Source organism: Podarcis pityusensis (assembly GCF_964106645.2).
Source record: "Podarcis pityusensis genome assembly, chromosome: 1".
Lineage (NCBI taxonomy): Eukaryota > Metazoa > Chordata > Lepidosauria > Squamata > Lacertidae > Podarcis > Podarcis pityusensis.
In genome coordinates this window covers 65,857,425-65,884,139 of record NC_138028.1, presented here as the reverse complement: position 1 = coordinate 65,884,139, position 26,715 = coordinate 65,857,425, and the positions used below count along the sequence as shown (strand labels likewise).

The window sequence follows — 26,715 nt, the reverse complement described above, 5'->3', positions numbered from 1 at the left end:
TAAACAGCTTTTATGTCGGTAAACAATTTTACTTGTGCTGAACTCACATAGTTTGGAATACAACAACACAATTCCACCGTTTCCTCAAAATAAATAGCATGTCATTCTTGGTGTCATTTTGCTTTTTGTTGCATTTAGAGTTTACAAACAAATCTTGGTTAATTTTTACATTTCCACAAGGGTCAAAGTAGGTTTTAAAACTCTAGGTGTGTAAAACTTACCCTTCACTTTTCTCCCTTGGCCAGTATTCCTGACTGGGTTATCGCCAGCCTATAACTCCTTAAATGGCGAACTATTTTTTTGATGCTTTTGAAAATGAGTATCTATAAGAAGCTCCGACCCTCTAAATTATAATATTGTTTACAGTGAGTGCTAAATTGCTAGAAAACAAAGTCTTGTGTGGGAAATCTTCTGATACAGACCATAATGATAAGCATTCTCTCTCTCTCTCTCTCTCTCTCTCTCTCTCTCATCAAGCCTATCTCTTATTGTTTGAGATGATTATTGCCATCAGACTAAAGTCCTTAAATGGTTTTCCCAAGATACATTATTCCTTAGATAATCATTCTCTTGTTTCCTGAAAGGGACACATTCTGTTGTGAAATTTATACAGATTCATACACTAATCTCCATCATCCTTTTCGATTGACTAGTTCGTAAGATGATGTTGGATTCTATTTGTAGTGACAGAATTCTTAAATTTATGCCTACACAATGTGGTGTTGAACACTGCCAAAGGAAGAGAAGACCTAGAAAGTTAACTGGCCTGGCTCCAAAAAACAGCTCCAGCAAAAATAGAGAATGCCAGAAAACAACAGTCAGCAACTTCAAAAATGTCCAAATTGACATGATGTCAAGCTCTTGAGTTGGGACACGTTTAGGATAAGTGTTCCATCCAAAGAGAGACATTGAAGTTGATGCTGTTCTCATGTAGAAAGACAAGCGATCTGACTATATCGCAATTCTGTAGACTTCATTTTTAAAAATGGACGAAGTTCAATAAAAGAAAAAGGAAAGCTTTTGTTTTGTTTTTTGCTTGTTTTGGATGCTGCTAAGAAAATCGTGTTTGCGTTAAAACTGAAGAGATAACATGCACAGTTTGGAAGGAAATCCAAGTCAAGTTGCTATGTAGGTGAAGCTATAGTAAGAAAAATATGTTCTTATTACGGAAAAGTGTCCTAAATTGGCAGAATGAATAGAAGGCTGCATTAAGAAACAAGGAAAACTTAAAAGAACACACAGAAATACAGTATTGGCAATGAAAATGTTTCTGAGAAGACTTCTCCAAAACAGCCAAACCATAACTTATAACCATTATTCTACCATAATGTAGAGAACACAAAATAACAGTTGTTTGCCAAGTTCATAAACAAGTGGGCTATGTTAGTTGCATAATTTTTGGGTGGTTTTTCTTTTTAAAACTTGCAATAGAGTAAATTATTGGTTTTCATTAACTCTCCATAAAATACTTATAAACTTGTCATAACTTTATCTTCATACTATCCTATCTCTGTCTACTAATCATTGTTCCTTTGATAGTAATTCTATTGTTCCCTGAAAGGGACACATTTTGCTGTGAAATTTGTGCAGATTCTCATAGCAACCTATTCCCAGCTACTGAAAGACATCTGAAATTATCTGAGAGTACAGTCAGTCTAATGCTGTCCTAGATTATTTAAGACTTGACAGTAATCAACTTGAATTGTGATTGTGCCCAAAAAGAGTAGTTCAGACACTGGAGCACTGGTGAAATGTGCTCTCGGTTATCTTTCCCACACTTGAAAGCAGGCCATAATCGTCATGCACACATTGAAGAAGATAAGGAACAAAACGGGATCCTACAGTGACCATTGCAAGTGGGTTGACAGTTTTTAGTTTCTTGGTTCTTAGAGGAATGAAAGAACCACTCTGCCAAATCATGGCTTGTAGCCAACACTCTAGCCAGGTCAAATGAAGTCTCAAACTCAAGTGGCATTCATTAGTCAAATTTCAGATGGTTGTTGCCATACAGCCAAGTACATATTTTTTTACACTGTATATGGGTGAAGAGACTGAAAAATATTTCAAGACAATGAGTCATAACCAGAGTGCTGATGTTCTTGATTTTGTACTTGAGCTGCAACTCCCAAGTGAAAATCAATATTACAGAAAGCTGAAAACTGCTAAGAATGAAGACATCCTGGGTCAATTAAATCATTCATCACTAAAAACAATTCAGCTGGCTTTGGAGATGCAACAGCAATTGGGAAGGAGTTGCTGTTATCACAGCTAGTGTTACAGAAATTATTATGCAGAGTTCTGTGCTCTTTGGTGTGAATTGAGACTCAGTGGTACTCTTACTCCCATTTTCTGGCTCAAGCTCTGCGAAATTCTAATCCGAAAGTGGTGGGGAAGGACACATAACAACAACCATTTCAGTGGCTAATAAGCCAACTTCCTATATTGCTAGCTATTGCTAGCAATAGCTATTAGGCTATTGATTGAATAGCTTTCATAGTGGATGAGTATGTCTTCAAAGCTTTATGGGATCCTTTTGGGTTCACGAGCACTGAGGGATTGATAGTCTTAACAAGGACAGAAAATCTATTTAGTCTATTGCCTTTGTTAGCTAAACATTGTTGGAAGTACATTGCTTTGGAAGTACTGCATCCAGTGATCTAGTGGGTTTCAAATTGCAAAGCAGTACCATGGCAAAGTTGTGGAAGACCAATAAGACTTGTGGGATTTCGTGGGTGCTAGTAGAGTGGGGAAATTAGAATTGGGAGTTTGTGAGATAGAACTATCTCATCTTCCTCATCTGTTCAGTGGAACACAAAACCTCCTTTTTGGATACTGCCCTGTCTCTTCTTATCTGTTCACTGGAAAACAAAACTGCTTATTCAGACTATCATATATCAGTCTTAAATATTCTGCTAGAAATTTATTTACATCAGCCCCCTCCCTTTTTTCCACCATGGAACTCGCCATACATGGGTTCCTATATCGTCTCCTCCTCAAGAAGCTGACCAGAAGCAAACAGACTTGGCTTCAGTGAGGTTTCTGCATCATGCGCCTTCAGATCATTGTTTTCTGACAGGGCTAGAAAGAAACTCTTAAAAGGCCAAGTGCAAGCTCAGCTCTTCTTTTTTTTTTTTTAATAATATTTATTAAGAGTTTAAGAATTAAAGAATAAGAAACAGAAAAAATAAACAGTACAAATCAACACATTGCAATACATATACATAAAAAAGCAAAGCATAAAAAACACAATACATCAAAACAAAAACAGAAACAATTAAAAACATATCCAAAATTTCCATATCTTTATCTTTCATTAACTTGTTTCATCGACCTCCTCACACCTCCCTTTTTGTATTCTAGTTATTAATTGTTTCAGCAAATCCTTTCCATCTTTCACTATTTTCTATCATATAATTATCATAATTTATTTTAACCTTATCTTACTATTAATACCCTAAAACTTATTTATACTTAACTCCTTATAACATTTCTACTAAAGCCGTATAATTTCATTCCAACATTTTTCTAACACTCATTAATTTTACAACATTTCTCTAAATAAAATTAAATTAAAATTCTAATCCTCTTCCACCGTTTCCTCTCCCTGGTCTCGGATTCTGTCAGCCCTTTCTATCAATACCATATAGTCCATTAACCTGGTGACCTTCTATCCGAGGCTCTTAACTCTCTTCCCTGTCCCTTCTGCAGATCTTCTTCATATATATCCATGCACATTGCTTTGTCTTCTGCTGATCTTGGTCTTAATTTCCTTCCTTTGGCACTGAGGAGTAGATCTCGGGGGAGCTCCAACCTAGCAATGTCTTTATTCCTTCTCAACAGGTCAGCCCATTCTCCATAGTCAGAACTAAAGTCCAAAAGATATTTCAGAGCGCCACTCTCCCCCTGACCCAAATCCCAATCCCAAAGGCCAAAGCATCCCTGCATAGGAGGATCTATCCAACTTTCCCTCTCCAATCCAAGCAGGGTTTCATCCCACCAAATCTGACTTTCTCTAGATTCAGTCATAAAAGGTAACAGCTTATTTTCATCAAATTGCCTCTGGGAGGCCAGAGCTCCCGCCACTTGAATTACTTGAGATTCAACAACAACTTTCTCCTTCATCTTCTCCACAGCTTGCCATATCAAAACAGATTCCTGGGTCAATTCCTGAGTAATTTCTGTATAAGTATTCCCTTTTTGACCCAACTCGGCCGTTTTCCCCCCCAAGTTGTCAATTTTAGTAATCCTCACATCCGTCTTCTCATGAAGCTGTTCCAATAAAGCACTTGTCTTGCAAAATGCAATCACTAGGGCTTCTGTCAACATTCTTGTCCAAGGTCAAACTCTAGTTCTCACACTCTTTAATCTCTGCAGCTGGAAAATTCCCCAGCTCCACTCCTGCAACAGTTCCAAAAGCTCCCTCTAAAGGAAACAATTTCTATTTGTATCCATCCTTTTAAGCACAGATCCAGCCACCGGGCTAGTTTCAATTTTCAGTTACTTTTTTCCCTCCTTTTTAAATGTAAAAGGAAACAATTGAAACAGTGTATTACTCTTATTTAACTATCTGTCAACATCGTTTTGTTCTCAGTCAATGAAGCATTAATCTTACTGACAGTCCGTTCCCAGGTTCGAAATGGTGATGATTTATCTTTCTTCACTCTCTCTCCTGCAGGCTTAAAAAATAAAATTTCCCCCCTCTTCTCCTGCTTCCAAGGGGGGTTTAGTTATTTTAACCGATGGAGATTTAATCCTTCACAGAAAACTTTCCAGGCTTTAGCTTGCAACGTCTTTGCTTTACTCTGTTTACAAGAAAGGAAGGCGGACTTCCTGTTGGAGACCTTCCCGTTTCGATGCCAAATTAAAAAGTTTAGAAATCCAATTTTCCGTTCTACTCACGGGTAGTTGTTTAGAGTCCAATTGTCCACAGGAAAAAGTCAGCGCTCTCAGGCAACAGCAATGCGGCTTCACTCCGTGAAAGAAGCAGTCGATTCAAAGCACCGCGCTGCTCACCCCACGTCGCTCCAGATCCCCGAAACCGGGTTTCCCCGCGAGTAGGGGAGGCGCAAAAGGTGCCAGCCGAATCCCACGTCCACAGGCTTCTCCCGCCTGTGGTTTTTAATGGGTCTCCGCCTTGCCGTGGCGGTTCAGACCCTGTTTTCCACGGAGCGGATTCCTCCCGATCAGAGGAAATCCGCCATTGCCAGAGGCGCCAACCCAGAAGTCTCAAGCTCAGCTCCTCAGGTGGTAAAACAGTGGCCCTCTTCACAGGCTAGCAACAGTGCTGTGTGTTTCCTTACAATGATGCTCTGTGCGGAGCCTCCAGGTAGCACGAATGCTGGGAGAGCCAGGCTACATGGCTTTGATTTTCTGCATGGAACAACTGATACACCAGTAATACATAAGTATATTTGTGTTCTTACTCTCCTAGCCCATGAAGCAAAATGTCCTACCATCACAACCATCCTTCATAAGCTGCAAGCAAGATTTTCATCAAGGATTAACTTTAAACCTTTTATTATTCCATAAAATTCATATGCCACTTGATGGTTAAAACACCTCAAAGCAGTTTCCAAAACTTCCGTTTCAAAGTTTTTTACAGATGAAGCAGAGAAAGAGCCTAACTTTTTGACATAAGAAAACAGCACAGCACAGCCAGTGGTTAACCTCTGACAAACTGTTGCAGTTGTCTTAAAATTTATGATTGCTGATTTTACCACCTTATCATTTTTACTCTGCCACTTTTTTTGCTTGTCTAATAGGCCTGTTCTTCATGGCAAACTGATTTCAAACTGTAAATATGACTAGATTTTCAAAAGCTTCATAGAATGCAGGTCTGCTGTTCAAAGGAAGAAGGCAAATTGTACTGGGCATATCCAAGTCTTATGGATCCTGACTTTCAGTAACACGTTAATATTTGAAAACAAAATATAGAGGCTCAATTCACCCATTTATGTAGCAGCCACTCAATGGGAAGCCAAAGCAATCCTAGCTATGTGGCAGGTGTACTTTTATGATACACACATTCACTGTATTCACAATTTACATTATTGGATTGCATTGCATTTTTTTTAAAAAAGATTGCACGTAGTCCTAAATAAGTCATCTTTACTATGTCTCAGAGGCTGTTGTTGGAAGAAATGCTATATTTCCCTCAAATTTTCTGTGTATCAAAATAGACTCTCTGCATGCAGCCTGAAATTGATTTCCATTGATAGACTCAATGAATCTGATTGAGTTTATCTTTGAATTGTCAAAAGGTGTCTAAAACTAAGTCTAATAATTTATCAGAATTGCAGTTAGTTTGGAAAAAAATGCAATCAAATTTCTGAACTTTTTTTTTTTTTTTTAGAATAAGGTTTTTCCCCAGAACAGATGCTTATATGCCTGTGCCAAGAATGGATTCAGGCCACAACACAGTTTACATACTATCCTAATTTATTCTAGTATCAACATGAGCCTAAAGAAGAGGAACACAAGAACATTCAGTCAGCTTTTCTTGAGATGTATGCATTGTAATTGGTTCTGGGGGCTGCTATCTTTTGCATCCTGATCTATGGGACTTGTTTCTGAATATACACATATAGCCTTGCACTGGAAAACCTTGCATATTTTGAACACGTTTCAAGCAAGTCACATGGAAATATCTGCACTTATAATTAATAATATTATCCCTGGATGCAAATCATACCTGAAATGTATTTGAATTTTCTTTCTGTGGATTGACACCGCTCTCAATTTTTTCTTTGGCTGTGTTGATCATTCTTAATTTATCATATTTATTTTATCAGGGCTTTTCTGTAGTACTTTGTTTCCTAGCCTGGATTAATATTAGTAAGCAGTAAGAATAATTAAGAAGGTAACTCAGACTACGAGCAGGGAGCAAAGCTGGTTACATCTAGATCCACAAGTTCACCTTTAATTATAGCTTTCTGTTTTTACATAAAGCAGCTTTTTAGTTGCTTCAGATACACAGTTGCTAATTCATTTTCTTTTCAAGGATCCAAATATAACTTTACTGACATGTTAAAAGCAAAAAAAAAGTATCCAAATCTCTGATGGAGGATTTTCTCTCTGCATCTTCTTCCCTAACCACTGTCATTCCACTCAAATTTGCAATGATCTCTTTAGTAATTCTTCATTTCCTGAGACGGCAGACTTTCTATCACAATACCTTCCTAAATATAAATAATATATTCTTGTTTCTTACTTTTTGTGCTTCTTACTTTTCACCACGTTGAATTCTGCTCTGGGCAGCTCCTTCAGGAACAACATGGGAGGTGGGAGGTGACTTAGTGCGGGAAGGAGGTATATATATTTTTAAAAGCCCCAATGTGTAAGCAGAAGATGGTACAGCCATATAAGTCCTGACCTATTTAGCTAAATATTAGAAGCCATGTCTGGCAAATCTAGCCTCAAATACATTTCTGTAGTAACAAAGAGATGGAACCAATATAATGTTGAACAAAAGGAACTTGCATCTTCTCTTTGTTAACAATGATCTATAGACTTGATGCTAAGATATTGGTTAGTTTGTAATCAAACTCCTGCTGCCTTTTAAGTTTTACAGAATAGCTTTAATAAGGGGGGGGGGGGATTTGTTAGCAAAACAGCACCTCTGTCTTCAGGGCTTAAAATAAGGTATCTTAACTAGTCAGTGAACTTTAGTCTCATATTTCTCAAACAGTAGCTTCCCATGCCTCCTGGCAGACTCTTTTAGGAGCTGAAAAGAATTTCAAAAGCAGCTTGTAATACAGGTTTTACTGTTTGGGGGTGGGGCCAAAAATCCACAAGGCAACTGCTAGCCATTGCAAGATGGAGCTGTGCTGCTCCTGTTTCTTGTTCCCAGAATCTGATAATTAGAATACAGATAAGATGGTTCAGTTTAGTTATCACGACATTGGTAGGTGCATCCTTCATTCTTTTTTCATAAGCTGTCTGAAGTCTATCACTAACTCTAGTGATGTATTAAAAAATGAACACTAAAAAAAAAAATGCTACATTTGGTTGTTCTACGTTGGCTGTAATATGCAGAAATCTTTTCTCCCCCACACAAAGCTTTTCAACAGTGAGCCATGATTAAATTAGGAAGTGTTCAGTGGAGCAAGCCAAGTTAAAAATTGGTTTATGACCCTGGTTTGTTTGAAAGCTGGTAACCATAGTTTCCTGTTTTGGATGAAGTGGGAAGCAGTGGCTGAAGACTTCTTGATTTAATCATGGCTCACTGTAAAAGGATTGTGCATACTGACAGAAATCTCAATCATCCAAACCAGGTCATTGTGCCACAAGCATTTTTAAACAGTGGAATGAGACAGATTTCTTATTCCACTGTTTGAAACAAGATATGAGAAAGTGGAAATAGAAAAGTTTTCATATATAATGACATAAAAGCTGACATGTTTATAAAGACCAAAAGAATTCAATGGTAAAAATAGCATACCCTCATTTATGCTTCAACTAAATATTAGTGTAATATATGTTCATAAGAAATACATTTGTACTGGCCTCAGCTATGGTTGTAAAATGAAAATTTTGGGGTGTATAAGGGTATATTGTATAATCACACTGAGGCTTACAAAGCCTGTTAGACACAAAGGGACTTCTGTAATTTGAGACACTGTGTGTCTTAAAACAGTGTCTTGCTATGCTCTTGCACAATTACCATTCATGTCAATGGCCTGTTGTCTTCCACCTTGTTTCAGAGAGAGAGAGATAAGAAAATAGTGAATATCTTTTTGTGCCCCTGTAAATTGGATGCAAGAGAGTTAGAATTTATGCTTCCTTGAGTTATTTTCTTTTTTCACATCTTAATTCAGCCTCTCTTGCTCAAGAATGAGCAAGGATTTAATTTAAAATGGACAATTGAAATCTAAGGCTTTTCTACTTTCTCTGTTGAAAACATTCAGCATGGAAAATGTCACAAGGAAAGACATGCAAGCTTTGGGCCTTTACAGCTCCTTATTTGTAGGAAGAAATGTGCAGCTGGTGATTGTGTGGTGGACAAATACTTGTTACTGGGGAAAGCCTATTCTTCCCCTAGCTAGCAATGAAATTGAGAATACAGTGTGGAAGATATGTTAACTGGTGTCATTGGTACAAAACAGTGCCTACCTGTCCAATGAGTGATAGAAATCTCTGGTGCTCTACATGCACCATTTTATAAACTGTTTTTAAGTTTAATTCTTAGTTTTGTTTTTAAAAGATTAATGGCAGAGGATGAGTATTCTGTGGCTATATCACTATAGCAGGGAGTCATTCATCTAGCGTCTAGAACAGTGGTTCCCAACCTTTTTTTTGGTCATGACCCACATAAGCATCTCTAAAATTCTGACCCCCCCCCGGTACATATAATTCTTCTTATTCAAAAAGCGAACTCCTATTCACGTGGAGGAAGCCTAAAAGGCCATTCACTGTTAATAACTCATTTTCGAATTGCCCCCCTTAAAAATCAAATTGCCCTCCGTGGGGCGTGTGCCCCATGTTGGGAACCATGGGTCTAGAACATAGAACATGCAAAGTGTCACAGGATCAGTCCCCAGCATCTTCAGCGTCTTGCTACAAACATGGGAAACTAATGCCAGTCAATGTGTGTTCTGATTCTGTATAGGGTAGATTCTTGTGCTCTAATCCCACATGCAAACTGGAGACATCATCGAAGTTCTTCCTTCCTTCCACAGCAACACCCTTCCATTTAATGAACCTTTTGCTATTTCTCTTCTCCTTGTCTCTCCAGGATAAGCACTCTTCCCTTCTGATGTTGGATTAGACATCTACCCTTGTAAGCAATTTAGTGAACAGGGTTATGCTATGCAGCACCCCACAGTGAAGCTAAAACATTTCCTTCCATTATAAGTGGGATATTCTTTCATGTGCTGGATCAGGAGCAGCAAGAGTTTAGTGTTACCTTGTAAATACCCTCTAGTGGATGGTAGCCTGCTCCCCACCCCAAATTACTAGCCTATGGTAGGCTGGCAGAAAAGGTGCAGAGAGCTGTATTTCAATGCTGGGCATGGATGAAGGGGCTTCCCTCCTCTAGCAGCCCTCTTGGCTACTATACTGAGCTCAGCGGACGAATGGGGCACTCTGTGTTTCAACTGATGGACTCACCTTCATGCAGTTCCTGGTCAGCTGTGGTTGCCAGGGAAGTGTTCAGATGCAATAATGATTTAGTGCTAAGGGAGAAAAAAGTCTTACTGCCTGGAAAGGCTCAATAGAGGCTTTGCAGCCCCTCTTGGTTTTGTGCCAGCTTTACCCGTCAGTAAAGCACCCCACATGTCTGGACTATGATGATCAGAAGAACTGACACAGTGCACCTGCTGATCCTGAATATTGCAGCCCTGTAGATGTACTTTAGAAATCAGATATGTAAAGCAATATAAACTTACCAACTCAGGGGGATCTTTGCAGACTGAGTTGGAATGCAGAGACATGGGTGAAAAAATACAAGCACTTACAGTGACTTTGAACATTTCATTGCTGATCAGCAACAGGCTGCATAAGTTCCTAGTGCTTCATATTCATTTACAACAGGGGTTGTCAACCTGGTCCCTACCACCCACTAGTGGGCATTTCAGGATTCTAGGTGGGCGGTAGGGGGTTCTACAGCACAAGCTGAATCCTTCCATCGAACACTGGTGGGCGGTAAGGAAATTTTAACATCAAGAAAGATGCATTAGTGGGCGGTAGGTATAAAAAGGTTGACTACCCCTGATTTACAGCTATGTTCCTTCTACAATGTAGCCTTTGCTTCAGAGAGTGCAGGCTTCATTGCAGAACCTTTGTTTCAGATGTGACATTGCACAAATGCCGGAGACTTGGGCACCCCATTCTTGCCTAAGTAATATCCAAGTTGCTCTTAGACTGGGTTTCAGTCCCCATGGTCTGCTTTTGAGTCCTGATTCTAAATTATTATAATTTAATTCCTTTACAAAAGGAACTAGTGCTTGGAAGCAAATAAGGAGAGATTCCTCTCTTCCGAAGAGACACTATTGGAATTGTGGCTAAATTGGACAGTGCAGAGCAGCGTGTTATTGTTCACCTGTACTGTGGAATGGAAGCCCACAACTGCAGGGTGCATGCGACCCTCACTATATATTATGTACCTTGTTTGGAAGCTTATCACTAATATGACCACCTGGAGAAAAAACAAAGCACCCAAATAGTGGCTTTCAAATTTTGTTTCTTCAGGGAATCCATTCCATGAACATTTGTCTGCTAAGAAAATCCCATCTGTTGGAAACTTAACACCAGCTAGGCCTTTTAGACATAATCACAGTTGTGATTATGACCACTGAAATTATGCTCTGCAGCTGGGGAAAATCTGTATTGGAAAACCTACTTCATGGAGGAAACCATTCAGAACAATCACTCTGTTCTTTGGAAACAAAGTTTGAAAACTACTGCAGGAGGACAGAGTGCTCTTGAACTCAGGTCCTACCTTCCAGCTTCCTACTGGCATCTGGTTGGCCACCGTGAGAACAGGATGCTGGACTTGATGGGCCACTGGCTTGATGCAGCAGGCTCTTGTGTTCTTACTGCCATAAATGGGTGCCCTGTAAGCTTTAGGTAAAGCATTCATTTTTGACAAGCTTTGATGGCTGCTTGTGCAAGAAGTATTGCATCAAACACATAGCTAGACATACATAAATGTTATCAAAACCATCTCCATACCGAATGAAATGCACATAAAGGGTTTTTAGTATGTAACGGTAAATGGTTTATGTCTTGTTCGTAAGAAGAGTTCCAGTTGTTTCAGGGAAAGTAGTATTATCCTTTAAAAAGGTGGTGGTGCGGGATTCATCAAGTTGAAGAATATTTTGCAGTGAATGATGAAATGGAGGTCCTAGAACACCAAACCTACTGACACTAGATCAGGGTGCAGAACCCTCACCCCAAGGACTACATTCTCATAGGCAATCTCTGGAGGTGGCAGGCCAGTCCTCGGAGGGGCAGTGGGGAGAGGCAAAAGTGTGTGGGGCAACAAATGAAATTCTTAACTTTGTGCAGTAGGCTACGCATCAGCCACACACAAGCCAGGAATGCATACACACGCCTAAACTATTAGTCGTAATTGAAGGACACATTCCAGGCAAAAGCACTTGAGGAGGGTTGGCTGAGCAGTGTCTGTGTGGGGAGGAGCCCAAAGGAGTCTTAAGAGAGCACGAGCTGCAGGTTCCCTATCCTGACTTAAATAATAATGTAGAATGCTTTTACTTCTTTAGTGCAAGATTGACCTAACCGTTTGAGTTTTGTTTGTTTTACAGATAAAAGCAAAAAACTATGACAAAGTAGAAAAGGTGAGTGTATAAGTATGGCCTATATTTTAAATAGATTTGGAAGGAAGAATAAATACATGGATCATCTATTCTCCTTTGTTAAGTGATGTGGAGAAGTCAGTCTTAAGCTTTCAAACAGCTAATTTGTGCTAGCATTTGCCTTGGAAATTAAGTATAAAGTGTCTGCCACTTTGTGGCAAAAGGCAAGAAACTTGGAAAGAGGAAGAGATACACACCCCTTCCCATTTCTAACATCTGCTTGAAAGCCCATTTTCCACAAGAAGGTTTTGGGGCCATGGCCTAGTGGCAGCTCCCACATGAGTACCTCAAAAAGAGGTTGGACCGCCCCAGCCTTGTGACTTCAAAAGCACTTACATGGTGGTGCCATTTGTGAGAACCACATGGCGTTCTCTGCCCTCCATATGGGTACTGTCTATGTGACCACCACAATTAATGCAATCTGGCAAGTCTTTTTCAAGATACTACACCAGGCATCCCCAACCTGTGGCCCTCCAGATGTTTTGGCCAACTCCCATGATCCCTAGCTAACAGGACCAGTGGTCAGGGATGATGGGGATTGTAGTCAAAAACATTGGAGGGCTTAAGGTTGGGGGTGCCTGTACTACACTCATGCAAATTGTAGCAACTACACAAACATTTCCCACACGGAGATGCCAGACACTGCCTCTGTGTGAGTGATGCCAGTCTGCGAGCTCACAATCTTGTGGCACTCATAAGGGAACTACCATTAAGTATGAATTGAGTCTGTATTTTTGCCCTCGTGAAGGGAAGGGACATTCCACAGTGGGGGTGCCACCTTTGAAAAGGCCATTTCATTCACTGTATCACATGAGGCTGCTTCACTCACTTGGCGAGGGGCATTCTGGGAAAGGTCTCTGAAGAAGATTATAGGATCCAGGCAGGTAAGAATGGGTGGAGGGAATCCCTCAGGTAACCAGGGCCCAAGCCACTTAGGCCCTCAAAGTTTTACAGCAGTGTTATGAATCAAGCCTGGAAATGGACTGGAAGCTAGTGTAGATGGCAAAGTACTGGCATAGTATAATCCGAATCACCAATCCCAGTTCATGATCTTGCTGCCCTATATTGGACCAGCAGAATTTTTCAAGGCAGCCTCACATATTGCAGTAGTCCAAATGGGAGGTTACCAAAGCACAGCTGTCTGTCTAGGTAAGATTGCAGTTGATATGTCACCTTCAGCTGATAAAAGGCACTCTGTGCCACTGAGGCCACCTCTGCGTTCAGTGACATGATAGACCTAGGAGCAGCCCAAACTACAAGCCTTGGAAGCTTTCTTCCTTTCCAATCCTGGTTTGAGTTCAAGATGGGGTTGCAAAAGTTTCTACCACAGGCTTTTTCTGCACTCAGAGTCAGGAGCTCTGTTCTGGAGCTCACAAGTGAAGCCAATCCCAGTTGAGCTTGCATTTATTATGACATTTTTAAAGCACCACTTACCAAAGAACAATTGGGAGCACACTTTTAAGGCTCCTGATCATTCCTTTGCAGCAGCAGTTTTACCTGCTTCAATCCCTGCTTTAGGGGGAGTACAACTCTCTCCAGAACAGGTTTAAAACCACTCAGATAAATGGATGAACCACTTAGTAAAGTCATTCCTCCTTGTATGCTCATCTGCTGTTATGCTCATATTTCCCAGTCCCACTTAGTCCTTTCAGCTGTGATCCAGAGTTTATTTACTGCTCCTACACACAGTAATTCAGAGGTTTTCGGGGCATGTATCTGTGCTTCAATATGTGTAAAGTGGCAATGTCAAAACAGAGGTACACCACTATGCCAAACAGAGGGTGCATGTATTGCAAGGTTCTCGTACAGGATGGATGCATTTCACAGTTCTGACAGCATCCTTACCTTTACATTAAGACTTGGCTGTTATTCCTGAGTCTGTGCCTGTCTGTTTTAAAAGGAATGCAGACTGAACCTTAGTTTGTTTGTTCAAGCTCCCAAGTGCCTCCTGATGTCTATTCATGGATTCCTGTTGTTGTTTTTCTTCAATGTGACTAGCTGTTTCAGAGGTGCCTTATGAAAGTTTTACACATTGACTTATGGAAGTGCTACCTTTCGTATGTGCGAGAAACCAAAGGGAAGCTACCTAGTTATAAGTAAGTAAATGCTGTTTGTGTTAGCTTCTTTTTTTATTGCAATCTAATTCCTTTTTCAGTTAAGGATGCTGAAGCAGGATCACAGTCTCCCAAGTTAGCTTCTGATTTAAAGTAATAATTAGACAACTACTGCCAGTGTAGACTTGCCCATGTAGCAAGGTGAAGCAACCTCCACCAAGACAGGGGTTGGTAAAGGAAGGAACTGATGCCTGAAAGGTTCAGCAAGACATTTAAAAGTGTTGGCTCCAGTGGGGGTCACATGGGGACACCCAACATAGAATGTTGTCCTAGATGGCCTAGTGCCATAAATTCGGGTCAGCACTGACGCCTACATGGTGTTCTTTGTCATTGTATATATATCTCTTGATTCCTTCCAGTTGATTATTAAACTTCATTTGCCGACAAAGTGGCACTTCTGAAGCAGCCTTATACAAGATACCAGAAGGATCTGTTGCTTTTTCCCACTGATCTACTAATCCAAAGAAGGCGTGATCGTCACAGCTGTTTCTGATTCCCCTCCCACTGACAAGTTCTGTTTATTTGATTTAGTTATGAAATTTCTAGACTGCTCTTCATCACACACAGCAATTACAGGGCAAGTTCTCAAATAATATAAAATTACATCATAAACCTAAAACAGCAATAAAATACAATCACTAAGAGGCCAATTATCAGTAAAACATAGCCAGTGCAGGATAAACCTGAGACTTTGGGTAATCTCTGCTAATTTCCTCCCAAAGCCAGGAAGTACAAGTATGCTTTCACTTGGCACTAGAAACCTAACTAAGTTCTTACCATCTGCACTTTCAGGGAGAGAATTCTATAGTCAGAGCAACACCGTGCCACAACAAACCATGCCTGGTGCCATTTTTATTTACTCTTTTAAGTATTTTTTCCAATCACATCCCATGTAAGAAGCTTAACAACAATAAGGGTTGTACAACTAAAAACAAAACCAGTTATTTAGAATCCTGTGCCAACTGTGTAAACCCAGAGAAAGAACAATAAGAGCAACATTTACAGGATAGCATCCCCTCATATAAACAGGCATGTATTGCATTTCTTTCAAAATATTAAAAGGATGATGAGGAACCATTAGTGAGCTTTAGTTAAGTCAGCCAGCTACAAATCCACCTAACACTTACCTCATTCAGCTTCACCACAAGAATATCATGGGGGACTATCAAAAGCCTTACTGAAATCAAGATACACTACGTCCACAGTATTCCCCTGATCCACCAAGTGAAATGAGATTCATCTGGCATCCTTTTCTAAGTCCTCACAGGCCAACCATTATCTGTTCTAGGACCTCAAGCTGACCAGGCAGTAGTTACCTGGGTCTTCTCTCACCCCTGGAGATTTGAATTCTTCTAAAATAGCTAGATGCTCCCTTACCACCTCTTTTTTATCTTAGACTGCAGCTCCCTCCTTGCATAATTTGTTCTGTTATCACTAGGCTGGGCACTGCTTATTAAGATTGTAGTTTAAAACTGTAATTTTTGTAATTTTAATAGTAATTTTACTATGTGGCTCTAATAGTGTATGTGTTTTCCTCCAGAGAAAAAATGGCTCAGGCATATGACTTTGCTCTGGATAAAATTGGCATGGAAATAATGTCTTACCAGGTATGTTTCTTTTCTCATTAAATATTTTTTAGTGGTGTTTGATTATAGCTACAAACTAAATGTTTACTGCTCTGATTCTATATATTTTTACCTTAGATCTGGGTGGATTACATCAATTTTTTGAAAGGCGTGTAAGTACAAAAATCTGCCTTCTGTCTTAATTAATGCAGTGTTAATATTCGTACAGGTTGCAGTATGTAATTGCTGGTATGTTACTGTCTTGCCTCACAATTTAGTGAAGCAGTAGGATCCTATGCAGAAAACCAGAGGATAACTGCTGTGCGCAGGGTATATCAACGGGGCTGTGTGAACCCAATGATCAACATCGAGCAACTCTGGCGAGATTATAACAAATATGAAGAGGTAAATAAAAAGATGCCTGATGTTCAAACAAGATTTAGCTATTTTCCTCGACCTGCAGCAGTGAGGTTACTTGAATAGGCTCTCTGCAAGCCCCTTTCTATTGCAAGTGTAGACCTCTGAAAAACATTGTGAAGGGTGGACAGAAGGAGCAGGACAATAAAGTCTTTTTCTGTAAGCAGCACAAACCTGCCTCTCAAACTTGCTGGGACTTTTTGTTTGTTTGCCAGTACACTTTTGCCCCAATTCTAGGTGGATGAGGCTACTCCCATTGCCTTAAGGATACTGGGTCTTCCAACCATCTTTAGATTCTGCATCTGATGGTGTTCTTTGTACAGTGGGAAGGACCATCTCCCAGCACCAGGAACAAGAGAACGAGGAGCTCCAGTGCACTGACTTGGGAGACCTGTGCCTATCATTTCATGGATACTTTAGTTGGGATTCCTGCATTGCGGGGGGTTGGACTAGATGATCCTTGCCATCTCTTCCAACTATAAAATTCTATGATTGTATATGCTTAATACCACTGGGCTGCAGAACATAGGATTGTCTCCTACTGAAACAGCAACTTTACCCTCTTTGAGCAGGACCCTAATCCAAATGACAAGTGTTTTCCCATTTTGTCTAGCAGAATAAAATTGTACATAACATAATAACAATAACCCCTCCACACACATTGTTGAAAAGGTCATAGATTGCTTAATCAGCCAAAGGCCTGGGAGAAGAAGAATTGTTTCCAGCATGTGCCTAAAGATATGTAATGAAGGTGCCAGGCAAGCCTTTGTGGGGACAGCATCCCAAAAACGGGAGCCACTGCAGAAAAAGCCTGTTCTCAAGTACCATCCGCCAGACCTCTTGTGGAGGAAGCACACAAAGAAGGGCCTCAGGTGATGATTGCAAGGACTGGGTCAGTTCATACGGGTAGAGACAGTCCTTGAGGTATTCTGGTCTTGAGCCATTTAAGGCAGGTTTCCTTAAACTTGACCCTCCAGATGTTTTGAGACTACAATTCCCATCATCCCTGACCACTGGTCCTGCTAGCTAGAGTTGTAGGCCAAAAAACATGGAGGGCCGCGTTTGAGGAAGCCTGATTTAAGGCTTTATAGGTCAAAACAAGCACTTTGAATTGGGCCCGGAAACCAATTGGCAGCTAGTGTGGTCGGGCCAGGATTGGTGCTATAAATAAAAAAGCCCAAACACTTAGAAGATAAAACAATTAAAACAATTAAAACAATCAGAGTAAGGCCAACTCCACAGCAGACAGCATTAAGGGGGCAGCCTTTGCCTTTGCTCTCCCACTGAAGTGGCTCTTCCCAAAGGGAGCCCAGCTTTTATTCCACCAGCCCAGCTAAATGCCCATCTGGGAGTGAAGTTTTGGGTGTTTCTGGGAGCTGCCAAGTCAGGGCTTCTGGAGGCAAAGCTCAGGAGTCCCCCTGGGAAGCAGGCAGCTAGTTCCCCCTTCAATGTTCCTGGGAGTCCTCCCTTTCTCACATGGGTGCTGTGCATCCAGAAACCCCCACAGCAGCCCAGCTTTTATTTCACCACTTATTTGGGGACAAGTACGAAGTGACAGCTTTCCAGTGCAATTCTATGTTGATTAATGCTATCTAAGTCTCAGTGAGTTCCATGATGCTTACAAATGAGGCAGCATGCATGGGATTGCAAGCCTGGTCCTGAGCAGGGCTTCACTTCTTGTTTTCTGTCTTCCAGGGAATAAACATCCACTTAGCTAAGAAAATGATTGAAGATCGCAGTAGAGATTATATGAACGCTAGACGTGTGGCTAAGGTACAGGCTCCCGGTTGTTTTGTTCCCCTTTTGTCTTGATTTAATACAGCATGGATATTTGTTGCATGCTTGAGCTGCAGCCGATTACTAAGTGGAGTTGATAAAGAGTATCTTTAATATAAAGTTTTGTTTCGAAGCCCACCTTAATGAAACCTCTTCTCTGTTTCTTCCTGTCTCTTCAGGAATATGAAACTGTGATGAAAGGTCTGGACCGCAATGCTCCTTCAGTCCCACCCCAAAATACTCCCCAAGAAGCTCAGCAGGTAGACATGTGGAAGAAGTATATTCAGTGGGAAAAGAGCAACCCTCTACGTACTGAAGACCAAACCCTTATAACAAAGAGAGGTGACTGTACATTTTTGTTGTGCTCCTTAGAAATAGTGCAAAGATCACCATAGTAATTAAGTTGTGCTGATGTTACTTTGGGGTGCAGGACTCTTACAAAATATACAAACCTAGCTGCCTGGACTGTGTACTTAAATCCCATTGACTGCAGTGGGCTTCGTTGCACTTTGCTTTTCTCCAGAAAGAAAAGTTTCTACTTATATATTCCTAGCACTCCATAGGTAGATAATTTGCAAAAGGAACCTGTTGGTGCCTCTTGAAACAGTAGACATAAGCTCTCATGGCTCAGGGTGCAAAAACATTTGAAATCTTATAAAGAGAACATCACCATTCAAGGGCATGTATAATGAGACTTTCCTGTGAGGACAGAGCTCAGTTTTTGTTTGACCACCAACAGTTTCAAAGTCAGCGTTTTATTAGCTCGAGAGGAGTCGGGAATTATATGTCTGGAAATCTCTAAAGATGTTGATAGGGCATAGAATTGAAGAGGGCGGCTCTTGAGATCATGTGGCTGGCTCTTTAAGAGACCTGCATTGTTAGTTACATTTGTGAATCATTGGCAGAAATGCATCAGTGATTCAACTTGTAAGGTACCACCCGCTAGGAATCTATCTTGTTTCAATGTCTTCCCATAGTGATGTTTGCATATGAACAATGCCTGTTGGTGCTGGGACATCATCCAGATATTTGGTATGAAGCTGCACAATATCTCGAGCAATCCAGCAAACTACTAGCTGAGAAAGGGGTAAGAGAAGACAGTAAGAAATACTGCATTTTATGTACAGCATTAAACATATCTATAATTGGTACTAAACTAAATAAGTTGAACTTGGGTCCATTGAGATCCATGTGAAGTTAGACATGATTAAGGCAAGTCACGATTTCAGTGACAACTGAATTCAGCTAATTTAATCTGGATCCAGCCTATGTTTTTGTTTGTTTGTTTTGTGGGACCTTGTTATTTGACAATGAAGTAGTGAATTCTATCAAAGTTGTATGGGATCATATGCAAAAATATATCATCCCATTTTTAAATTGTGGGAGATCTTTAAAATAGAAAATAAAAATGCCAAGTCCATAAAAGTAATTAAGTATTCTGAATTTACCATGTTGCTAAACTATATTCAATTTTTACAATTAGCCTGTGAAGTGAAATCACATGTTTCTAATAAGATCCATTATTGTAGCTGCTGAGTTCTTGCTACAAGGTAACCCACTTGGGTTTACAATATTCCTGTAGAGTTGTTAATGAGGACAGGACTGAAAACTATTTTTATTTTTCATACTAGTCCTAAAGTTAGTTGATTTTCTCATATTTTCTCGATTCCAGGACATGAACAATGCTAAACTGTTTAGTGATGAAGCTGCAAATATTTATGAACGAGCAATCAGCACTTTACTAAAAAAGAACATGCTTCTTTATTTTGCATATGCAGATTATGAAGAGGTGAGTCCTTAGGTGACATTATTCTTTCAATCTCCAGTTCAACCAGCTCTTTCTTTCTCGTGCATAATCTTGATTGGAGAACTTAATCTTGGCAAATTCAAATAAGCAGGGCTGGTAATAATTTTGAGCATAAACTAGTTAAACTAAACATGGGCTTTTTTGTATTTTCTCAGAGTCGGATGAAATATGAGAAGGTACACAGCATATATAATCGGCTCTTAGCTATTGAAGATATTGATCCCACGTTGGTATGTTTAGTCATCATTGTTTCATCTTGTTGAGATGACTATAAAATAAAAAGTTGTGTATTTCTCTTTGGTCGGTTCCCAAAGTATTCTAGTTGAAAATGTATAGATAATGTCAGTCACATTTTCAATGTTTGTTATCAATTGCCTTTTTTCTTCCAATTTTTTTTGTACATTATTCAGCTGTTTTGCCATATCTGTGGTGTATAATTTGTGACTCAGTAAAATTTGAAAGATTTCATATTGTAATCTGTTTCTAACCTTCCACTTAATTAAAAATAATTATGAGCAGAACTGTTGTTGACAATAAGATTGGCCTTGCTCACAAATAACAGCAAGCCAAACTTAGGAATGAGCAAGCATTCTGTTGCTTAGAGGGAGGAAAGTGTGGCCTCTTTGCACCTCCGCTGGTTCTGCTGCTGTGACCCTATTTAGAACCAACCATGGTTTGGCGTAGGATGGTATTCAGACCTGGGCTCATGTTTTGTCTCATTTGAAACAAATCACGAGTCACAACAATGGTTTAGAAGCCATGACTTTAATATGGTGTTGACTTCTAAAAATAGAGTCACAGCTTAAAGGTGATCCTACCTTTTCCACCTATATGTTTCAGGTATATATTCAGTATATGAAGTTTGCAAGGCGAGCAGAGGGCATAAAATCAGGCAGGATGATATTTAAGAAGGCACGAGAAGATGCCCGGACCCGTCATCATGTCTATGTTACAGCTGCTCTGATGGAGTATTATTGCAGCAAGGTATTATTGCAACACAGTGAATGAAACTTTTGCTTCAGCCTCTGGATTCTTCTGTCTGCAACTAATAACGTTTTGAAATCTGCAGGACAAGTCAGTGGCCTTTAAGATTTTTGAGTTGGGGCTAAAGAAATATGGAGACATTCCAGAATACGTCTTGGCATATATTGATTATCTTTCTCATCTCAATGGTAAGTTCTGGGAGCTGGGATAATTCATTACACTGGACTCTGGGGTTACAACTTTTTTCCAAGACAAAAACCTTCTTTACCTGAAATTGAGCAGTTTGTTTGGAATGGACCTGTGAAAATTCAGAATTCAGTTACCACTGATATTGGTGGCATCCCTCCATATTATAACATAAGTGAGCAGATGGGACTTCACTGCTCATTGTTTTGCATACTGCTTGCTTTGTCAGGTCTTTAGCCAATAATGTGTTGGGGAAAACTGACTTCAAGAGTGTGTAGATGGATGTTGATACATCGTAATGTATGGCTTATATGTAGATAATTTGTATAGAATTGTGGCTAAGAATGTGAGCTGAGAACCTTCAATTCAAATTTCTCCCCACTCAGTGGTAATTGTAGGCAGGCTGTTATTTCCCCAGCTCTTCTCTCCATCAGTAAAATCAGGATGATAGTGGGAGACACCCAACATTGCACGAGTGGATTTCTACTCCCCTTGCTCTCCTCTTTCTTGAAGTCATCCACAATATCAGAATTCTCCTCTGGAGGGTTGGGGGATGAAATTAAAAGCAAACACCTGAGAACAGTCAAATCTCATGACTGTTCTCCAACTGGGTTAGCTTCGGACTAGTGCTGTGAGGAGTTCCACTTGCTTTTTGGGAAGGTGGGCAGGGCTTTCCTTCTTCCCTCTGCAGCCCTCTGAAAACCTGTTCTGGAGGTTTGTAGCAACCTCCAGAGGAACACAGGAGGTATGGGGCAATTGGTGAAAGGGAAAGAGGCAATTGGTGAAAATCATCACCACCACCTTTCGAGGAACATTTTGTGTATGGATGGAGTCTTGCTGTTTGCAGGCAGTAAACGCAGATCCAGTCCATAGACTGTTAATTTGAGTGAGGACTTCAGATTGAAAAATCAGCAGCCTGCAAGAACACAAAGGGCACAAAAAACCAATGGCCAGTATTGTCCTAAGCAGCTGCTTCTTGTTTAGTGCTTAAGTGTGCTGCTGCTGCCATCAATTTTTAAACAGAGTATTTAATTCTTATTTTATGGTTCTGGTTGTTTTAATTCATTTTAGTGTGTGTTTTTATACCTACCTCTCAGCTGCAGTTGTAATTTGTGGGTTTGTCTTCTGCAGAGTAGAAGTGAGACTTCCATAGCTTTTTCTAAAGCATTTTCTCCATGTGTCTCTTCTCCCTGAGATTACTTTAGCAATAATGAAATTGGGGTTGCAAATTGGGTTTTTCATCTTTCACAGGAATTGAAATTATGTCAAGATATTGTCTCCCCCCCCCCGCCGTAATTTCCAGTTTTTAAAAATATATATATATATATATATATATATATATATATTTAAAGCTTGTTTTCATCTTTCTTTTTTAATTTTTTTTTTAAAATAGAAGATAATAATACAAGAGTCCTGTTTGAACGAGTATTAACCTCAGGGAGCCTCCCACCTGAGAAATCTGGGTAAGCTTCGCCAAAGCTCCATTCCAAGTCGTCTGCTTTGCTATACGTGACAACCCTTGTACAACATAGATATTATCACAGATTAATGAGGGGATGGTTGTTGCAGCCTGTACTGCCATTTTCGTCCTAAATAAGGAGCCAGCTGCTGAGAGAGAGAAGCCAGAGATTGTAAGAATTTTCTATGGAGTTCATTCCTTGGATGCCAGAACGTGCTCTCATCTCCATTGTGAAGATAACTGCTATATGGAAAGTAGATTTGGCCAATATAGAATATAGACTCAGAGCACTTGGGGCATTTTTGCTTGCATGCATACACACAGGGGCTCAGATCTATACCTCCCTCCTGCTTTTGTTCCATGTTTACCCACGGAGATCGTCTCTCTTTGGCAAATGCCCTCCACAGCCTCTAGCCAACTCTGTGCTGCCTGAAGCCTATTCCAGGAAAAGTAGAATTTGGGAATTATGTAAGTGGTAGCTAGACATTTATCTGCTGTTACCATTTTCGTTTGTCAGCATCAGGTAGTAGTTTCCCCCAGCAACCACGGCTTCCAATTACAGTGCAGTGTCATGCGGTTTTTGCATGCAGCTTTTTTCTTTCTACATCCTGCCTCTAAGGACTCTCTCTCCTGCACCTTGGTGCAGAGGGGGCATGCACACCAACTGGTTGCCGCTTGCTTTCAACCTGAAGCACCTAGCGAGCGGCACCAGCAACGGAACCAGTTCCTTTGCCTGGCACCCCTTGCCAGGGCTGCATGTACAATGCATACAGATGGTGTGCAGGCCCCTTTACCAATTCCCAGCTGTTTGGCACTGTAAACCACCTAGGAGTGAACCAGTGGGCTCCTTGCATAGTGTGTGTGTGTGTGTGTGAGAGAGAGAGAGAGAGAGAGAGAGAGAGAGAGAGAGAGAGAGAAGAGGGGAAAGATCTGTGCGTGTTTCTGTGTCCATGAGTGGGGATAAGATTGGGGAGCAGGAGAGAGGGAGTCCAGACCCTACCTACTATCAGCATGCAGCTTATGAGCCGCTGGTTTGCTGTCCTGGATGTACACAGACTGGCCATTGCTGCCTTCTAGGATGCCCTCTGGGTACAAAGCAGATGTATCTGCTATGGCTTCTGGTTGTAGAATAAAGACATGATAGTTGACTGGCAGCTGCCCACAATTCCCTTCTCCATCTGCTAGAATGGTTTTCTTGCCAACATAGAATTGGATATCCGGGGTAGCAAGCCACTGGAAAGAGCAGACGAGGGGGTTCCTTAGTCAGTGGACAAGCAGCTGGCTTGCAGTGGATCGGGCCTGCTGGTTGCTGGTAACTGTTGCAAGTGATTGCACTTATTGTAGGCCATGTCTGCTGAGCATGTTTTCTTTTGAACATTTGTTCTCTTTCTGTCTTTTCTTTCACAGAGAGATATGGGCCCGATTTTTAGCTTTTGAAAGTAATATTGGTGACCTGGCTAGCATACTTAAAGTGGAGAAACGGAGATTTACAGCCTTCAAGGAGGAATATGAGGGCAAAGAAACAGCTCTATTAGTAGACAGATACAAGTTCATGGATCTGTACCCCTGCTCTGCCAGTGAACTCAAAGCTCTTGGTTATAAGGTATGGAGATGATGACATTCCAGAATGTTTAGTTGGAGAGGGAATGCAGTTCCATAGCATTGCTACTTGCATGCCTTCAGTGCTGATTTAAAAATGTTAAAAACCCATAACTCTCCTCCTAAGCCTTTAGATGTCCATTCAAGCACAAGCAAAAACACCTTCTCTTTGTTTGGAATTACTATGCATTTCCATTTCTTTTTTACTGTTTTCGTCACCATGTAGAAAACAGTTCATATTATTCCACATTGGTGGCTGTTACCCTATGATAAGCTATTTGTGGGCAGTAGCTCCCATCACAGAATCACAGAGTTGGAAGGGAGTTGGGAGATTATGCTGTCCAACCCCCTGCTTGATGATGGATATACAATGCAGGATGCACCTACCACATCCCTGACAGATGGCCATTCAGCCTCTGCTTAAATAATCTCCAGCCAAGAAAGTCCCACCACCTCCTGAAGCAGTCTGTTCCACTCTCCACATGGCAGGTGCGATTTTCTTTCTCATGTCGAGAAGAAAAAGGTTGCCATTTTGGAAAATCGCACCAGCTGCATAGTGAGTTGTTGCAAGTATATAGTTTAACACTTCATAGCAGTGCTTGTGTGGAACAATTTAAACCACCTCCATGTGGTACCTGTAAGGTGAAGTCCAGCTCAACAGAAGATGTTAAAAAGCCAACATTAAATCCATTCCAAGTTTTACTCCATTCAGGTTCTAGACTCCTGCCTGCTTTAAAAGGTATCACTGACCACATCCTTCCCATGTGACCGCAGCTTAAAATACTCTTAGCTGATTATCAGTTGCCTGCCTGCATCTTTACATATGAAGTGCTGGTGCAATGATCTTACTGTTTCCTAGCCAAGTTCCTAAATCAATATGGAGCTAGTTTCTTGCTGTATCTGTTATGTTTCAAGTTTTTGATTCTGTAAATTGGAATTTAATAATGCATTGCCTGTATTTTTAATATTTTGCATTGTTTATTGTAAATAATTCTAGGCAAACTTTTATTACAAAGGCGGTTGATCATTTTTAAAATTATGAACAGACAGAAAACTTCTCTTCCATAAAATTGGGCAGGGTTTGGTCTGGTGTCCATTGTTGCTTTATGCAAACAGAGATGCTACTCTGGACCAGTGCTATGTTGAGCATTATGGGATCCCCTCCTGCTTGTGAGCTTCCCACAGGCACTCAGTTGGTCACACAATAAACAATATGCTAGACTATAGATCAGCCTTTGGATTGATCCAGCAGAGCTGCTCTCATGCTATTTATGCTTCTTCTCATGCTATGAACTTCCAGGATGTGTCTCGGGCAAAGCTGTCAACCATAATTCCAGATCCTGTTGTGGCTCCTTCAATAGTGCCTGTGCTAAAAGATGAAGCGGACAGAAAACCAGAGTATCCAAAACCAGATACCCAGCAGATGATTCCATTTCAGCCAAGACATTTAGCACGTAAGCGAATATCGAGTCATGTAAATGTGAAATAGAAGTCTACCTTATTCTGATTGGCTGTTTCTTTAAAAAGCTTCAATTCATTCAGTTCATTCTCATTTGGGCACACAACTAGAATGTTTTATACCCTTGTTTTATACCCTTCCAATTCTCTGCTAAATTGGAATCAAAGTACAATAAACAAAAGTTTGAGGTTTTTGTTTGTTCTTGCATAGTGCTTGTAAGGTCAGTTACATCAACCAAAGGAACTCCCATCAGCATGCAGTTGATTCTCCTTAGCTGTAAGAGCCATGAAGACTTAAATGTCTTTTGTTTTATTATTTACTAGCTCCAGGTTTGCATCCAGTCCCTGGTGGTGTCTTTCCAGTCCCGCCTGCTGCTGTAGTTCTAATGAAGCTTCTCCCACCTCCCGTGTGTTTTCAGGTTGGTCATGAGATCCTGAAATGTTTTATTGACTTTGCAATCTGGTTGTGTTTTGCTTCAATGCATTAAACATTTCATTTTCTTTTGTCTCACTGGTTTTTACCATAGCATTTCCTGTTAAATGGTCCATCTTTTTTTCTCTTGCAGGGCCCCTTTGTGCAAGTGGATGAAGTCATGGAGATTATCAGGAGATGCAAACTCCCAGACAGTAAGTTGCTTTTGTCCTTTTAAATGCATGGTTGCATCACTAGATTGTACCACTTCACTTAAACTCTGAGGTCTTGGGGGTGGCTATTTGAGGTATTGACAATCACACTATTTAAGGTTAATGACATTGCTGTATGTGTGTACTCAAATTAGCCAAAATAGTGTTTTTTCTTATTTTCAGGACAGTGAGTAAATATTTAGCGGCTTCTGTAACTACTGTTAATAGAGAAGTCTGTCTTGAGGTCCACAGAATTAAAAGCAAAAGGAAGTGGCTGTAAGACGGAAGTTGAAATTACAAAGCCATGCTTTTTTTAATACATGTGTGACTTGCTGGCTATATGGTTCTAACAACCACCCCATAAAAGATAAAAGTAGGATTTTGCACCCATAATGACACAGGAATATTCTCT

The 26,715-nt window shown here is 40.4% G+C and overlaps 1 protein-coding gene and 1 long non-coding RNA gene across 3 annotated transcripts in view; both read left to right on the top strand.

The window, feature by feature from the left end:
* CSTF3 (cleavage stimulation factor subunit 3) overlaps positions 1-26,715 on the top strand; it is a 56,419-nt gene that overhangs the window by 28,018 nt on the left and 1,686 nt on the right. For both annotated transcript variants that reach the window (XM_081012070.1, XM_081012071.1), the window contains 17 exons: positions 12,264-12,296; positions 14,313-14,410; positions 15,969-16,035; positions 16,132-16,166; positions 16,272-16,398; positions 18,106-18,183; positions 18,366-18,528; positions 19,164-19,273; positions 19,859-19,975; positions 20,149-20,223; positions 20,834-20,977; positions 21,063-21,165; positions 22,557-22,626; positions 24,030-24,225; positions 25,522-25,675; positions 26,004-26,098; positions 26,246-26,306. In XM_081012070.1, the coding sequence (XP_080868196.1) occupies positions 12,264-12,296; positions 14,313-14,410; positions 15,969-16,035; positions 16,132-16,166; positions 16,272-16,398; positions 18,106-18,183; positions 18,366-18,528; positions 19,164-19,273; positions 19,859-19,975; positions 20,149-20,223; positions 20,834-20,977; positions 21,063-21,165; positions 22,557-22,626; positions 24,030-24,225; positions 25,522-25,675; positions 26,004-26,098; positions 26,246-26,306 (1,726 nt within the window). The remainder of the gene's footprint in view (positions 1-12,263; positions 12,297-14,312; positions 14,411-15,968; positions 16,036-16,131; positions 16,167-16,271; positions 16,399-18,105; positions 18,184-18,365; positions 18,529-19,163; positions 19,274-19,858; positions 19,976-20,148; positions 20,224-20,833; positions 20,978-21,062; positions 21,166-22,556; positions 22,627-24,029; positions 24,226-25,521; positions 25,676-26,003; positions 26,099-26,245; positions 26,307-26,715) is intronic.
* LOC308480754 lies at positions 2,474-12,257 on the top strand. Its single transcript, XR_013988270.1, has 3 exons — positions 2,474-2,743; positions 2,774-3,104; positions 5,225-12,257. It is a non-coding gene; the product is annotated as an uncharacterized lncRNA (long non-coding RNA).